We start from the raw sequence: 18,533 nt of genomic DNA on the forward strand, positions 1-18,533 counted from the left end.
TAAAGAATCACTGAGCGCTCACTCAACAGTTGTGTCTGCCGAACGCGACCAATAGCAGCATGTCGGGGCATGTAACACGAACAGACTCAAATGGTCGTTCTTTCTAGCTGCACTGTTGCACCGGTGCAATAAGTTAAAGTAAGACAAGTATATTTTTTCTCATTTGGTCTGTTCTTTCTATCTACACTGTTGCACTGGTGCAATAAGTTAGAATGAGAAAAAATATACTTGTCTTACTTTAACTTATTGCACCGGTGCACAGTGCAGCTAGAAAGAACAGACCAATTCTAACTTATTGCACCAGTGCAACAGTGCAGCTAGAAAGAACAGACCAAAAGTTTATTGAGTTCATCCAAGTTCTACAGAAATAACAGAAGTCTTCTGGAGTCTTCTGTCCCTCGTTTCTTTCGTATTAGCGACAGGTTGTGCTTGATTTCACTTTCAATCCTTTCAAATTAAGTGAGCAACGCCATTCTGGTGTGCGCGGACGCAAGTCTCGTCAAGTCTCGTATGTCGAGATTGACAAGTCAACAAGTCGAATCAACAAATATAGTCTCTTTTTTACTGATGAAATTTTTACCGCGCCGCGGCAAGAAAGCGATGATATGACTTGTAAAGTTCAACGTGACTTTGAATTAAAATTCATCGTGTCATAACGCGGCGTGACAAAAATTCGTCCGACAACTAACGGCAAAGAATTTTTGTTTAGCGCCGGTTACGCGCCGAACAGCTAAGATTAAAATGGAATCAGTGGGACAGAGTCAGCTATCTAATACCAATGACAGTTCTGATACCAAGGGGAGGTGAGTTATTTTCTTTTTTTTTATGGTAGAGGAATTTCTATTCCAGATTTTCTGTTCTCACTTATTGCATTCCATTTAACGCTTACAACGCTCGCGAGCGTCATTTATCCTTGTTTAATATTTGATAAATAATAAGGATGAAATAATTCCACGGTTGTTGCGAGCATTAAATGGAACGCAGCCTAGGACAAGTATGTGAGCAATAGGACAGAACAAAGTAGTTGTTCATCTTTTGTTTTTACACTTTGTTCTAATTCTATTAAATCAGTCAATAAGCTTTGTGGAAAGCTCATTCAAAACTATTATAGTCAGAATTATAACTGCTTATCTTTTATTGTTATAGCTGCTTATTACTTCGCTATGCTAGCCAAAATTCTTTGGACGAAAGCTCACAGAAGCATATTCCTCGTGAAAATGGAAAGGATAAACCACCATATAGAAATCATCATCACACAAATCGAGCCTTTGATGTTATCAATGAGATGAGAAAGTATATATTTTTATTCATTGACATACCATTTATTTTTATAGAATTTAACCTTATTCAGATTTAGATAACCAAATGTGTAAAACAAATCTGTGATTGCTTATTATGTTGACTTGTCATATATTTGCCTTAGGCAAACAATTTTAAATATATTAACATTGAAGCTACACAGATAATATGTATGCGTGTGTGCATGTGTTTAATAATGTGTATTGCTACTTTTCATATTTAACATTTCTTGTATTTGTCAGGTTAATTAACACAGTTGATCAAATTTCTTATTGTTTCTAGTTTAAATTGTTCCATTCTTTTTAAGACGTGAAGTACTATTAACATTCAGCATTATGTTTTTTAACTTTATGTTTTAGTATGTTTCATAAAATTTCTATACAATCTATTTATATTCAAATGCATAGCAAGCCACATTATACATTCTTTGCAAATTATTGTGTAATAATTAAAAAAAATTAATAATAGTATAAGAAGAGTCAAGAAACGCATTAGGTCAAAGTAATATTAAAGTGTTTCTAATTTGTTAAAACGATAACAAGGAGTAAACCTATAATTGTCTCATAAAACGTAAAAAAATTAAAATGATTTTACAAAAACGTTTACGTTTCGACTAGTACATAGTTTTCTTCAGGATTAATAAATTGTGTAAAACCAATATAAAAATAAAATGACAGAAAAAAAATATACATTAAATATTTAAGACAATGGATAAGAACATAAGTTTCATCCATCCATTCCATCCATAATAAAAAAAGCCGTGTAGACGCGAGAAGTGCGCGTTTGATCGTGCCGTATTGTTGTCGCTTTTCCGCGATACTGATTGCGGTTTTCTTGCTTGATTCACTTCGTGGCACGAGATAGTGTAAAATATAATAATTTTAGTTATTAATATTTTAAATAATTAATTATAAATAGTTTTTAAATGTATTTGTAATAGTAAAACATTCAATTTAGCGTAATTGTTGCATATTATTATTATTGATAAATCAAGGTTCAAATCTTTAAGATTCCAATATTGAAACTAAAGTTTTAGGTAGCTGTGAATTACAACGCGTAGAAGCTTGGAACTCATGGGTTCCAAATCTGAGACAAATTGCACTGCAGTGATGACCCCCCACTATTCCAAGAATCGTTGGAATACTTGTACAAACTTGAAAGCGCCGGATCCCGGTCTTTAGTAATCTCTCGGTTTCAAGATTATTTCAGTAGCTGTAGTACCAAGTTTTCATTGTAACAAACTCAATTTTTGATGCAAGAAAGTTCAATTATGTTTGGAACCTCAAAAAACAAAATTTTGGACTTAGTTTCAAATTTTTTTTCGTGTAGATATTATCAAAGCGAGAATATTAGGACATGTACAGCTCGGCAGTTAGAGGTGGAAAGGAAACTTCACTGTCTGTTTGTTTTATTTTATTATATTACTATGTTTTTATATTTTGGCATTTTATATTTTCTGTTGCGACAATTAGGACAGTGAGATTACACTTGTTTTTTATTTCTTAACTTATGTTCTTATCCATTGTCTTAAATATTTATTATATATTTTTTTTCTGTTATTTTATCTTTATATTGGTTTTACAGAATTTATTAATTCTGAAAAGGACTATGTACTAGTCGAAACGTAAACGTTTTTGTAAAGTTTAATTTTTTAATTTTTCATGAAACAATTATAGGTTTACTCCTTACTATCATTTTAACAAATTACATACACTCTAATATTTTGACCAGCTAGTTTTTTACCCTTATACTATCATTGCTTTGCATTACCGAGCCTTATATTTTAATCTTTAAAAAATTATGTTTTATATAATTTATATTCTTATCTTTATTTTGATAAAGTTTTGATAAATTTTTTAGAATAATTTATTTCCAAATATATTAGGTGTACAACTTTGCTTTCGCCGTTTTCCAATAGATGGCTGTAGCGGTAAGTGGTGATCGAAATAAATAGATTGTAGACATCATACAAAAAGCGTAGACATCATACTCTAGGCATTTGTAAACATAACGCCATCGAAATATTAGTCGATTTGTGTCTGCATCATAAAGTTATTCTCAATTGAAAATGATTACTTTCTCTCTCTCTCTCTCTCTCTCTCTCTCTCTCTCTCTCTCTCTCTCTCTCTCTCTCTCTCTCTCTCTCTCTCTCTCTCTCTTTCCTTCTACCTATTACTTAATTCTTGCAATCTGAAAAAAAATTTAATTTTAAAGTTGTATTATTAAGGCATAAGATTTAAGGATGTATCAGACTGAAGTTCAAAATGGTACAAAGTTGCTAAAAATTTGTGAAATTGTTTTTTCAGTTTCCCTAATGTACTGTAAAAAATTGAAAACGCATCCACTAAACGGTTGCTGAGTTATAACTATTTTAATTTTATATAGACGATCTTGACAGATGAAACAGCTAAAAAAATATTTAAAAAATAGTACCAGTGTTTTGAATTTTTTTGCCATCTAATATATGAAGAGATGAAAATCTCTGCCAAGTTTCAATTGTATTTCACTGCACCATTTAAAAAAAATAAAATAATTTGAGATAATTGTGCATTTTCACTGTCAAAAGTTTAAATTCATAAGTGAAAAAAATCGTAAATACGTGAAAAATACTTTTGTAAGAGTAAAAATGAGACTCCAACTATCGTTCAAGTTTCTTACATTTAGATTTACTATGCGTTAGGCGTAGATATTTAAGTATTTCAAATTTCATGCACTTTTGTTTAAGATTATATATCCAATACATCCTTAAGAATTTTAATTTTCAAACTTTATTTTGTTTAAATTAATTTTTAACATATTTAATGTCAATTAATATTATTGTGGATTACATTGTTTTCGTCGTGAAAAAATGAGATTCATATAGCACAATATTGATTTCAGTCTATCTGTTCAATGCAGAATGTTTGGGAAGGAATGGGTTACATTTTTATCCTAGTATGACGTTTGAGATGGAATAGATTTATTGTTCTAGAGTTAAAAATATTTCTAAGATAAACAGCATACTATTACTACTATTTAGGAAAAATTTACTCTGTGACGTCATCCTGGTAGCAGACGGTGGTATGGAAGTACCAGCTCACAAAATGGTCCTTGCTGCATGTAGTCCTTACTTTTATGCCATGTTTACGAGTTTTGAGGAGCGTGATCAACAGAGAATAACGTTGCAAGGCGTGGATTACTCAGCGTTAGAATTATTGGTAGATTATGTTTATTCCGCCAAAGTCCATGTCACAGAAGATAATGTACAGGTGCTCCTACCCGCTGCAAATTTGCTACAATTAACGGATGTTCGTGACGCCTGTTGCGACTTCTTACAAGCGCAGTTACATCCGTCTAATTGTCTCGGTATTAGAGCATTTGCGGATTTGCATGGATGTCTCGAGTTATTGGCACATGCAGATAGTTACATCGAACAGCATTTCTCGTAAGTTACATATCAAGTCCCGATTTACTCTGTCATATTATATTATGCTTTTAAAAGTATTCTTAATATCATAGAGAAGTGGTTGACACAGAAGAATTTTTAACGCTAGCACCTGAACAAGTAGCTAAACTCATCTGTAGCGATCGTTTAATGGTACCTTCCGAAGAAAAAGTGTTCGAATGCGTTATTTCATGGGTACACCACGATCTTGAAAAAAGACAAAACAATTTGGCTCTGTTAATGGAACATGTGCGCTTGCCTTTGCTTTCTCAAGAATATCTAGTACAACGAGTGGAAGAGGAACCACTCCTCAAAGCGAATTTACAATGTAAATTTGTTAAGTATTATAATGTACATGTATAAAAAAAATATACATATTCTGTAATTTCCACAGGCAAGGATTTCCTGATTGAAGCCCTAAAATATCATTTATTGAAAGGTGAGCAAAAATCATTATTCAAAACTCCGCGTACAAAACCAAGGCAACCAAGAGGATTACCTAAAGTATTACTCGTTGTTGGTGGTCAAGCGCCAAAAGCGATAAGAAGTGTTGAGTGCTACGACTTTAAGGAAGAAAAATGGTATCAAGTTTCCGAGCTACCCACACGACGATGCAGAGCCGGTAAGCGTTAGTTAATTTGTGATAGCATTGTTCTCTTTTTTTATTGTAATGCATGACTATATTGTGTTGAATTTTAGGACTCTGTGTTCTCGGTGGACGTGTATATGCCGTTGGTGGATTCAACGGATCATTGAGAGTAAGAACGGTTGATATTTACGATGCTGCGGCAGATCAGTGGTCACCTTGTCCTGAGATGGAGGCGAGGAGATCCACGCTCGGTGTAGCCGTGCTTGGCAATTGCGTTTACGCTGTACGCTATTACATCTCCCGTTTTTCTTCTATATTTTTATTAATATTAATTTATACTTGAAATTTAGAAAATTTTGATTATATAGAAGATATTTTTGTTCTCTTCTCTTTATAATTGATATTTTATGTATAGGTCGGTGGCTTTGATGGTTCAACGGGGTTAAATTCGGCCGAAGTTTATGACCCACGAACTCGCGAATGGAGACCAATAGCACGAATGTCAACGCGGCGTAGTAGCGTAGGAGTCGGCGTCGTCAAAGGATTGCTGTATGCTGTGAGTTTATATCAAATACCGTTATATACTTTGAAGACAATGCTCCGTGTTACATGTTTAGCATAAAGAGATTTTGTGATTAGGTTGGCGGTTACGATGGAGAATCTCGACAATGTCTCTCCAGTGTCGAGTGCTATAATCCAGAGAAAGATCAATGGAAATCTGTGCCTGAAATGTCGGCACGTCGCAGCGGTGCAGGTGTTGGTGTTCTGGATGGTATTTTATACGCGGTAGGAGGTCACGACGGTCCATTAGTACGAAAAAGCGTAGAAGCATTCAATCCAGAGACGAATCAGTGGACTCCTGTTAGTGATATGGCATTGTGTCGTCGTAATGCCGGTAATATGATTAATATTTTATTTATTCTCTTTTTCCCCACATTAATATCTTTCATAAACCTAACAAATATTAACATTAAATAGGTGTTGTATCATTAAACGGACTTTTATATGTGGTGGGTGGAGACGATGGTTCCTCCAGTTTGGCATCAGTAGAAGTGTATTCTCCAAGAACAGATACCTGGACTACTTTGCCGACTTATATGGGAGTTGGACGTAGTTATGCGGGTGTGGCGATCATCGATAAGCCAATGGCCACTGCAACGACAATGTGAGGTCTACAATCCGCTGGGCATGCGACAGAACAAAATATGGATTCGAGTACCGAGATATTGGATTCCTCACGGGAAGCCGGGCCCAGCGGTGTGCAAATACAAAGTCGTGGCGTTAGTCACAATTGTCAAGGCCCGCGGTGCATTTGTCAAAGATATGAAAATGGTGAATTAGCCGCGGTTATAATGAATCAAGGTAGAAATCAGGAAAGGGAGGATAACTATCAAAACGCGGGTTATGTCTCACGTGTCTTTCAAAATCGTTCCAATGGCACGTCACAGATACATCCGAATTTGAATCCAAATTATCAAAATCCGATTGATCTAATACGTAATTATCGTCGACTACAGCAACAACAACCACAGCAACAGCATCAACAACAACAAGAACCGGAAGAAAACATTTACGAGCGTTTAGACAATGACGATGACGAAGATGATAATCAGAACGCTGAAGTCCCTCGAAATGAACCATCAATGCAAAACAATCAGAGCAATATGGATAATCATATGTATGAAAGAATAGGCGAGCGGATATCGTATGGCAATAGAACGCATTGTCATTACAAGTATCATGCACCTGCTTATAGTTTTTTGAACGACATGGATAATACCAGAAATATGAGCCAGTACGATCAACAAAGACATATCTATATTGATTATTCTCGATTGAGTGATAACATCCATCAAAGCTCTCTAAGTAGATTGGGTCGTAATTGTTTCTCCACAGAGAATATTGCATACGCTTCTACGAAACGTTCCGTTTATCCAATCTTATATAATTGCACATGCCCATATTGTAGGAATGTGGACACAAGATACGTATGTCACTATTGTCACAATCTATATAATAGATTACGATATCAAGACACTGTTAATTCCAGGCATTATGTGTACCAAATCTCAAGAAATTGCAGATGCTCCTTTTGCCGTGGCGAATACTCTTATGTAAAATTTCCCCCTCTTCGCACTGCTGAATTACTGAAATTGGAATGTCACTGTAGAAATCCAGCCAATTGCACCTGCCGCAATAAAATTCCGTCCGATCCAAATTCTATGATTTACATCGGGCGATATTTAGATTTGATTAATCGGGTCGGACAATCCGTTAATAATCCTCTGTATGCCACGATTCATGTCGGCAGGATGGATCATACTTCCGCGTCTAGTCGCGGAAATACATCTAATACTGGAAACCCGAACGTAACTGAACCTGGTCCTTCGACATCATCCGGCAACGTATCGTCTAATACAAGATTTAATGAGCCGAATTCATCCTCAGTTTTACGATCGGTATTTACCCCTGGTGCTTCCACATCGAACGCTTCTATCTGTCCTGTGAGTCGTTACGTGGAACATCAGCATACTTGTGACGATTCCTGTATCCGCAGTCAAAGTGGCAGTTTGACTGGGATATGCCAATTTCTCGGCAGATGCGAGAGAACGGAGTGTAATCACGGAAGGCTCTCCGTACACTGGTGGTTCGTGAATAAATGGCTTCCTCTATGGAATTCTCATAATCTTGGCAGAAACGTGGTCGGCGCGCCATGCGTGGATGAAATATCACGAGAACAACAAGAGAGTGACAGCGATGATTCTTAAATCATTAAGAATCTGTTTATCATGAAAGAGTGCCTATTTTGCATATTTTGAATGTTTAATACCTTTCGTTAATTTTTCTATTATGCATGATGCAATTATGATTTAATATATTGACTCGCTCAGAGCGTAAATAGCGGAATCGAGGAACTTGGGTATATTATAAATAGTATAATTATATTTTAAGTATATATGTATATGTCCCATGAGAGACAATAACATCATATATTGCAATTTCAAAATATTTGAAAGGTATTAGAAAAAATTTTTAATTTAAAGCAATAATTATTCAGATGATATTATCTTTAATTGCTAATTTTTTTTATATAATCTTATCTCTGAATGTGTTGTAGATGTATTCTACATTCTAGAGTAAACATGCAGACTTGTATAGAGTTATTATTGCTACAATATACAATGTGATGTTTACATTACCTATTCGTTTATATTTTTAGATATATCACATGTTATCGGAAATACATAATAACATCCCCTTTGCCCTCCAAATTGGATAATTGCTTGAGTATCAATATCATATCAGTATACCAATATCTAACAATGGTAAAATTTAGACATCTTTTAGGACTTTGACCCTTGATTTAAAATTTAAATTATGTCGAAAGTTTAGCTGTGATATAATTAGATAGAAGTTTGTTTAATTTATCGAATAAATTCTGAGTTGATCATCTTTGCTCCTTCGCTTTAAATAAAGCGAAGGAGCAAAGAAAACAAATATATAATGATTATACAGAACTTTTATATAAAGTACACGCAACTTAAGAATATTATTATTAATAGATTTGTAGAATTTGCGTAAAACAAATTGCTTGTTTCATGTTTTTGTTGATGCAAGTTGTATAATACTTACAAGTGTTATAAAATATTTAACGTATTCGCCGATGTTATCAGTATTAAGTCATTTTTACACAAACTTTATGATTATTCAGCTCTCATGAATGTTCACACATTCCTATCGTCGGTGTTTTTTAATATTGTACATTCTTTAAAAAATAAAAGTAATCGATTCTTGTCAATAATTCACGAAGCAATTGTTCTCTACAAAAAGTTATCTGAAGTAACATATATCCAAATACCCAAGTCTATTGAAAGCCTATTAAACACCAACATCATCCCAGCAAACACCAACTATAATTTTCTACTCAACAATATAACTTATAAATTATTTAACTGTTCTCATACAGCACAGAAAGATTGCATAAACATTACATAAATATTCCAATGTAATAATGAAATATTTCATTGTGAAATGTTGCTGCAATATTGTTTTAATATTACAGCAACATTAAAATAACCGCTCTCAGTAATATCGCAATGTAACATTAATTTTATAATCAAGACACATGATAGTGTCTCGCGGAGTGAACGCGTAGACCGACCGTGTATTATACGCAATTACGCGACTTTCGAGTACCCGGGATTATCAGATCTTAATAACGGCTAAACCGATCGGATTCTAACTAGGCACAATCGAAAGCTTGGGTTTGTTTTGTATAAGAAAAGCTTTTTATTTTTTTCTCTACACGTCCTGTGAACAAAGATATCGAGATGCAAAGTCAATAATGTCAAAATTTTACGTAAGATACGTCATTATCGCCCTTAAAAATTCTCCCTTTTATGTTTCTGACACTACGCACGCTTCATTCACTCACACTTGACCGGAAGTGAACGTTTTTTTAAATAATTGCTATGTGTAATCGTTTGTATTTTGTCTCTGCACTGTGCTTCGCCATATTGTAATGACACGCATACGCTGTAGCATTTCTCCGACACGATTTTTATAGTGACGCTATGGTTATATTGTGATTCCGTTAATCTCGGGAATCATATTCTGTGCTTTCTTTAAACTTAAATACTGCGCGTTAGATCCGCACTAGTGCCATATGTCTATGGGTGATCGACTATGCGACTAATGCGTGACTATCGTGAGTTTTTAACCGTCTCTCTCGGCGGAAGGTTGACATTTCGGTTTCCGAGTTTAAAACTGAGTTCGCGAATCTCGAATAACAGTTCATGAAGCATCATATTCTCCATGGAATATATCGGTCGCCTATTTATTTGCGATGCTACCGGTGTAGTGTCATTTTGTTCGCTCGAATTGCGAAACGAATTCTTCCTCAGGTTCTTCCCGGAGTACGCGGTGTGACGCATGTGGAAGAGAGCGTGTCAAATTTTTAGCTGCGTCGTCTGCGTTGGTGAGTCCATATTGTCTGTCATGCCGTTGTCTATTAGACAGTCAAGTCCCTGTATCAGGAATGCGCGTTAGGTTGTTATATTCGGAGAGTTTATTCGGCTATCCAACACTCTTATTGCGTTATCCAATATTTTGGTTAACGCGTCTTGAACTATGTTAAGCGCGGTATTGATGCTAGTTCGGAGGACATTTACGTCAGTTATTATACGCGCACGCTGAGTTTACGTTGCCGCTTAATTCGCAATATCGTATGACACGTTCACGTTTGTGTGCCGTTTTTATTTCGATAGTTACTCTAGCTATTCCTTACGGTAAATGGTTACCGGGAGTCAATTGGTGTTTGCGCTTTACAATAACTTTGTCCTACGCTTAATTCGTGTTACAATACATGTATGTCGGACATTAATACGACAATACGCTTCATGATGCGGCGATCAGCTGAGCCTTGTTGCGGTAGGTCTCGGCGGCAAAGTGTCGTGATCGTATGTAGACTTGAGGAACTTTGTCGGTCCACGACCTCGCAAGGCAGAGTGCTGTGGTAATGCTTTCAACTGACCCGTCCTTTCTTTCGTTTATATACTTGATAATTTCAATTAATTCGTTATGGAAGGGGAGGATTATGCTAATGCGTAACTCAGCCAATGGTTAAAGAATCTACTTAAACAGCAAATGCTGTTTAAGGAGTTTTGCTTTAATTTCGAACGGATTGTACAGTACCTCGCGCAATATGTTCGATGCTGACCGATGCAACTGAATTACGTCACCGCGAGGTATGTTACTGACTTTTTTTTATCTTTTTGGTTGTATGTACGTGTCGCTCACAATTACCTCAAACAAAATTTAAACTACGCTCAGTTTTCGCACATTTTTCATGTTTCTTTTGCTTTAAGTGAATTTCTCAATACTTCTCTGACAAAAAACATGTTCATATACATCATTGTCTTTTCATTAAAAAAACGAAGAAAGTGCACTCCTTAATTATTAATTTACTGCTGGTAGATGAAAGGATTGATATACCCGAGAAAGTGACATTTCATCTTTTTTTGGAGATAGGCGAATTCAGTTTTGTCTTCTACGATTAAATTTTATTTTATTTTATGTTTATATATGTATAATAAAATAATTTAAATATTTTTCTTATTTTTATTTACATAATCTCGGGACTAGTCTCAGGATCCCGAGATTGAGTAGAAAAAATCCCGAAATCCCAGGATGATCAAATCATCTCAGGATTTGAAACTCTATCTCCATCTATATCTTATTGACTCTTTGCGATTTTATTGTTTACCCTATGGTCGGAAGGATCTTTAGGGACGTTAATTTGACAATGACATATACAGGCGATAATACCTGCAAAAGCAATTCTAAAGCGATTATCAAAAGGATTTTCTGAACATTTTTCAAGAATGGCAACGGAGATGAGGACAATTGACTGTGAAATCAACGAGATAGCGAGACAGCCAATTAACATCTCGGAAAAGCGGCAACAATATCAATAACATCTCCTTTTTAGAGAGGGATTAAAAAATATATTTAATAATTAATATAAAAATATTATCAAGATCTGCTGACCGAAAAACAATATTCCTTTTTATTTCTTTAAAATAAATATAGTTATAAAAGTGTTCCCTATATAATTTGTATAAAAATCTAAGAAATTTTCTAAAAACTTATAAAATTATACAAAAAAATATTCTTAAAAATTTGAAAATTTGTATAAAAAATTTTTTTAATTATATGAAGAATTCTAAGAAAAGCTTTCATTAGAACTCCAGAACAAATTGAATACATTAGGATTTACAATGTGAATAAAAAATAAGATTTTCGTTTTCCCTTGAAAATTTATTTACATATATACTATAGAATGCAAAATATAAACCTTTCGCATACCTTGCTCGGCAGCAATCAGGATGTCTATAGCTGGTATTCATAATCAATTCTTTAATATTTTAAAAACTGTCTTATATAATATTTTAAGATGGTTCTATGATTAACACGGTTCTATGATTGATTGGTGACAATTCATGATTATTCAGGGTAGGTACCGAGGCGAATCGGAAAAAAATTGATTAAATGGTACGGTTTTAGGTTTATTTTAAATGGATGAAGAGGGGGGGGGGAGAGAAAGAGAGACAAAATAATTCGCGCGCCAAAATAACAAGTTTCAACCAGAATATATGAATATAATCTCAATCCTTATTTTGATTTGATTCGCCCTGTGCTCCGATTTACCTTGGCCTATCCTATTTGAGACAATTTTACAAATAAGAAAAAATATTAATATATTATTTTGTATCATTGAAAATAATTGCACGTTATCACGGAAAAAGATACGTCATGGATATATGAACATTTCGCGAGGTCAAATAACAACAAAACAATTCTCACAATAAAAATCAATTACATATAACAACGAATTATATAATAACATTGACACCACATATTAATTCGACGTGTACTAAGTAAACATTTTCGAATGTTTCGAATCAATGTTCGTGATAAGACGAGTTGACATTGTCGAATGTTGCACAAATCGTAAACTCTATAAAAGAAATATACTTTTCTTGTCGCGAATCTAAATAAATTGAATGAAGAAATCCCACTTATTTAAACTAGGATTGTGCGAATACTCGCGCAATTCTCATCTTATGATTCAAAAGTACTTATTTGTTTACTCAAATTTTAGCAGCGCATCTTCGGAGAGACTAAAGACTTTTATCTTCTGACAAATATCTTCTGACATTTAAATATTTTAATATAGTGAGGAAATTCGCAAAACTTGTACGCTCTGATAAAATTCGGGTAAGCCAAGATATCGAGTTATTTCAAGATACAATTATGAACTTATTATCATATTTTTGTTATTAATGGAATTATAACCAGAGTCAAATTTTCCCGGAGAAGAATTGTCCTATCATAGCTTCTTTTCTGATATATATCTGTCCGAAAAGTTGCAAGACTAATTTTCTGTGTGGCTCCTTGTCGAGTGGATATAATTTACTCACGTTCGAACCCTGGTGAAAATGTAAAATCGGAGCGTAAGTCGAATGTAAAGGGAGAATAATAGAAGCGTTAACACTTCTTTTACATTTCATTGTTTCAATTTATGCTTCGTAGGTTTGTTAACGCTTCTATTATTCTCCTTTTACATTCGACTTACGCTCCGATTTTACATTTTCACCAGGAAAACGGCCACGTTTGAAATGGCCACGTTCGGAATGGCCACGGGAAATATTGCACGGAGTTTAATTTGCCCACGTCCAAAATGGCCAAATGGATAATTTTCAACGCCTTGCGGAGATGGCCGATAAGGCAATGGCCGGCATGAAATCAAACGTCTCACCCACGCAATTTGTCCCTGCAACTACTTCAAGTGCAAAAACATCAGATATGCAACCAACCTCGGAATCTTTGAATGCATTGACATTACAGGTCGCCAAAATACAAAAAAGGCGCCGCTTAATTGCTCGCAACAATTCCGACATTCAAAAAGCAGAGGCAGAAAGAGGCAGCCAAAAACAATGACGCTAACTTTCATGCAAACAAACAAATCTGAGATTTGTTATTATCATAATAGATTCGGTGCCAGCGTAAAGAAATACCAAAGTCCATGCTTTTGGGCACAAGGAACGAGGTCACAATAGGAAAACTAATAAAGTTCCTCTGTATGGAGACAATCACGGGAACTACCAACATATCAAGTCGTCTAACAATCTTTGATTGAAACTCGCAGATGAGTTTTCTGATAAACACGGGAGCGGACATCTCGGTAATCCCCAAATCTGCTTTGAACAGAAGGTTTATACCCGTCAATTGAAAGATTTACGCAGCTAATGGTACCGTGATTCCAACTTATGGTGAACTCAACTTGAAGCTTAACCTCACATTTCATAGGAACTACGAATGTCGTTATATTATACCCGACGTACAACAACTCATTTTAGGCGCTGATTTTTTTGAGCTGTTATCAACTATTCGTCGATCTTAGTGGACGTCATCTTATCAATTCTATAACTCAACTACATGTGATTGGAACACTTACCACGTGTCATATATACTCCATGTCTCACGACCCAGATAGCCAAATAAAGGCAACGTGTTGTTATTTTGATGTCACTTATTCCCTATTAATTTTATCAAACTAAAGCCAAGGTGTTTCCGCAAACTGTCTGTTGTTCTGACATCATATAAAATTCTATATTAGAATTCAACGAACTGACGGCAAGTTGTCAACATGCATGCACAATTGCTGTCAATGTGACAAGTTTATTATTCCTCAATGCATGCACTTATAATTTTATAAATTCATGAAGGTTATTTGCTCTCCCGATGTTAACTTTGTTCCACGTTAAATTACAATGACAGCAAATAGTGGGCAAATTCACAACATACATGCAGTGCATTAATTTGCCCGATATGCTTAATCTCGCTTGGCTATCTGGGGAAGATCAGCCGTGACAATAGCCTCAGAAGAATTCTTCAAGAGTTCGATGAAGTTTTACGTCCGAGAGTGCTAGAACCTAAAAACATGCTATGCAACACTACATCATAACCAAAAAAACATCCTGTTGCAGAACGTGTCAGACGCTTTTCACCAAACCGGTTAAAAGCAGCTCGAATCGAATTTTAGAATCTTATCCAACAAAAAAAATTTGTGAACCGTCGTCGAACCCCTGGGCCTCTCCATTACACATGGTCAAGAAACCAAACTTGGATACCATACGGCGATTACCGTCGTTTAAACCAAACTACAGTACCCGATAAATATCCAGTTTCACATAAACATGTTTTTACCATTGTCTTCATGGATGCAAGATATTTACAACCCTCGATTTAAAGAAGGCATTCCAACAGATACCAGTCGCTCCAGAAGACAGTCATCATAATCCCTTTCGATTTGTTTCATTTCAACCAGGATGACGTTTGGCTGTGTAACGCCGCGTAGACGTTCCAACGCTTAAGACAGTTTTCAGAGGAATAGATTGCGCACTCTGCTACATCGACATTTTAATTGCATCAGCCACGCCAGAATAACACACAGTACACGTGCGTGAAGTTATCACGACTACAACAGCATAGATTACACAGGATCACATATTATAATTTTTTCAAAAATTTATTCGGACCAGACCAGGTATTTTTTATAGATTTTAGGCCCAAATTTATAGTCGTTAAACTTGGCACTCAATCGCCTTGTTTTACAGAACGTGAATGGACGAAAAACAACAAGATGGCAGTGACTGAGTGCCAAGTGCCAAGTTTGACGACTATAAATTCGACCCTTAGATAGCTAAAATCGAATCATCATTGATGTTGGGGAGACTACGTAAAACATCTTAATAAAAGTTTTTTTCAATTGTCTATTTTTTTAAATTGTAGTTTCAGAACTTTTCGGACAGACCGTATATCTACAATAGTTATAGCTACAATTCGTATACAAAGAAATTATAAGCTCATTATCCAATGAAAACACACACACACACACACACACACAGAGAGAGAGAGAGAGAGAGAGAGAGAGAGAGAGAGAGAAGAGAGAGAGAGAGAGAGAGAGAGAGAGAGAGAGAGATTCTCACATGCGGGGTACAAGTTTATGTTTCACATTATAAAGTTCACAATATAAAGTTCAAATAAAAAAAAATCATTCATTTTTTTCTAGACTGAAAGCTTAATATTACACGCTGGAGTGATGTCATCTTTTTTGTAGTTCAACTCACTGACAAGAATAAAAATATTTTAACATTAAAACAAAAAAAGTTATCAAAAAGGGACCAGTTTTCTAAAGGATAAAAAAAACTTTTTTCTTTAACAAAATTAAGTCCGATAAATAGTTCTTGTAGCAGATAATAAAACTAACAAATTAGCGTTTTTGTTAAGTGGTGCGTAGAATTGGCATGCACTTCTCACTCATTTGTATCTAATCTTTGTCTTTATTCCATAATGTATTACTTAAAATATAAAAAGTTAAAAAACTAAATATTGTTTTTAATTCTTTCGTATACTAACTAAATTAATAAAAACTTTTTTCTAATTCTTTCCGTAGCATTACCTAAAAACAAAGATACTTATATAAATAGTAAAGTTATTTGTGAGTTGATTTTATTATTTTAAATATTGCATATAATTATTGCAGTTAAATATATCATAATGGTAATTATGCAGATAGAGGGCAACCTCACCGATCACCTTGATCTTGACGTATGTTGTCAAGGTCATGACTCTGAGTTACCTTCACCTTCGATCAATTGTTGGTCGCGATTCGTTAAAAAGTTATTAGCGATTAAAGTTCAAAAATTATAACACGGGTATTTGATAATAATGAGAATTTCTTTTCGCGTGGAAATTCACAAAGGGTTATGCAGAGTACGCATGGGAGGGGGGAGTTTCCGCTCCTCCTCCTGCACTCTCCCCGTAATTTTTCCTAATTCTAACCCACTAATCTTATGTCGCTATTTGATTAATGCGAAAACATTGGAAACAAACAGCGTAGGAAGTCGCAAACCTATGTGGTATTGTATAAGCGTGGATATCATTTACTTTACGTAAAGCACTGATATCATGTATCGTATTTATAAAACGTAAAGTAAACGACGTTCACGCTTGTACAGTACCACATAAGTTTGCGACTTTCCACGCTGTTCGTTTCCAATGTTTTTGCATTAACCAAATAGCGACATAAAATTGGTGGGTTAGAATTAGGAAAAATTACGGGATGAGAGTGCAGGGGAAGGACAAAGCCCCTCTCCCGCCCACGCGTTCTCTGTACCATATAACTTTACGACTTTTCACAAATTTCATTCCATATTAGTTAAAAAACATTTTTTAATCTTTTTTACTCTTTTTTTACCTCCCCCTGCTTAGAGAGCAAAGTAGAGGGAAGCCTCTCCCCCTGCACCCCTCTCACGCGTTTTCTGCATTCTACTCTCCTCTCGGTTTCAAAACTAACAAAATTAAAGCAAGAAATTAAAAAAAAATTTTGTGTAGAACTCGAAAACTAAAGCCGAGCGACGGTAACATGTATAGGGAAAAGTTGTTCAGAATAATGATCTTGACAACATATATCAAGGTCACTAAAATCGGTGAGATTGCCTTCTATCTGCATAATTACCATCATAGTTAAATATATCTAAACGAATATTTTATTAATTGAGTACATAATTTTTTAATATTAAAAAATCTATTTCATTTTTTTGTAAATAATTGTTTTAAAAATGTGTGAAAATTTTTAAGATATATTAATATAGTTGTTACTGAGAGGTTATATATGATTATGTAATCATTATATAGTTTTTAGCATATTTTTTGTCAGTTTTATTGTGAAAAAATAAAGAAAAAAATCAACTCTCAGAATACTTTTACTCAAATATTTTACTTTATTTTTAATCTCTATTACAAAATTTTACTTTATTTTACTTAATTTTTAATTTCTATTACAAAATTAGATTCAATTTTTCAACAAATGTGGATTATGTATTATAAAATATTTTTTAAGAGTTTAGTAACATTATTTTCGCTACCTGTGCACCAAAAGTCATCCTTTTTTTATATTTCATATTTTAAACAATACAATATAGAAAAAGTCAAGGACTAGATATAAGCGAGTTTTGAATGTTATTTTGACAAAGGCGTTTATTTTGATTTTTAAGTTAATTTTAATTTTTTTTGTCTAAAAAATTACTTGTCAGATTTGCAATTTTAAAGAAAAAAGTATTTTTTTGGTGTGAAGAATCACGTCTTGTACTCTGCAGGTATGAATTTTAAAATACCGTGTGTTTGTATATATTATCACACGCGCGCGTGTATGTATAAAATTATTGTTTGGAGATTTTTCATTCTTTAAAAGATAACATCCGAGAAATACTCGATAACTCGCACATTCCTAATTTACGCCGTCGTGTGGCAGAATGTTGTACACGTGATCTAATATATTTGGAGACATTTGTACTTGATGATTTATATTCACCCATGACAAAATATTTTCCATATAGACATGACTTATACTAGACACTACCTGGTAAACACCAACTACTAGTAATATAACACATCAATGTTATAATTTTACACTCGACAATTGAACTGTTACAACATACGTTATATTTATATTGTTAAGTGTGAAATTATAATATTGCTACTATAGAAGAGAAAGACAGTATTATGATTTTCCATTTATTATTTTGTGCAATAATTTTGTTATCTCTTCGACGGCACGTAGAATTTTACAGTTTATATTTCTGTGAACGAAAA

At 34.4% G+C, this 18,533-nt stretch overlaps 1 protein-coding gene across 1 annotated transcript; it reads left to right on the forward strand.

Moving 5' to 3' along the window:
* Positions 1-307: 307 nt before the first annotated feature.
* LOC105837288 (ring canal kelch homolog) lies at positions 308-6,509 on the forward strand. Its single transcript, XM_012681912.2, has 9 exons — positions 308-803; positions 1,147-1,293; positions 4,319-4,723; positions 4,798-5,051; positions 5,118-5,345; positions 5,423-5,595; positions 5,728-5,868; positions 5,952-6,207; positions 6,291-6,509. Exons 1-9 carry the CDS (start codon positions 742-744, stop codon positions 6,479-6,481), a joined length of 1,857 nt encoding a protein of 618 aa, XP_012537366.1. The 5' UTR covers positions 308-741; the 3' UTR covers positions 6,482-6,509.
* The last annotated feature ends 12,024 nt before the right edge of the window (positions 6,510-18,533 follow it).

This window comes from Monomorium pharaonis, chromosome 5, assembly GCF_013373865.1.
Source record: "Monomorium pharaonis isolate MP-MQ-018 chromosome 5, ASM1337386v2, whole genome shotgun sequence".
NCBI lineage: Eukaryota > Metazoa > Arthropoda > Insecta > Hymenoptera > Formicidae > Monomorium > Monomorium pharaonis.

What these genes read in the sequence shown, in the direction of transcription:
- LOC105837288 (XM_012681912.2), top strand. Translation starts at nt 742, where the DNA reads ATGGAATCAGTGGGACAGAGTCAGCTATCTAATACCAATGACAGTTCT. An exon ending in AGTTCTGATACCAAGGGGAG is followed by an intron (nt 804 to 1,146) that starts GTGAGTTATTTT and finishes TTATTGTTATAG; the next exon opens with CTGCTTATTACTTCGCTATG. An exon ending in CACACGACGATGCAGAGCCG is followed by an intron (nt 5,346 to 5,422) that starts GTAAGCGTTAGT and finishes GTTGAATTTTAG; the next exon opens with GACTCTGTGTTCTCGGTGGA.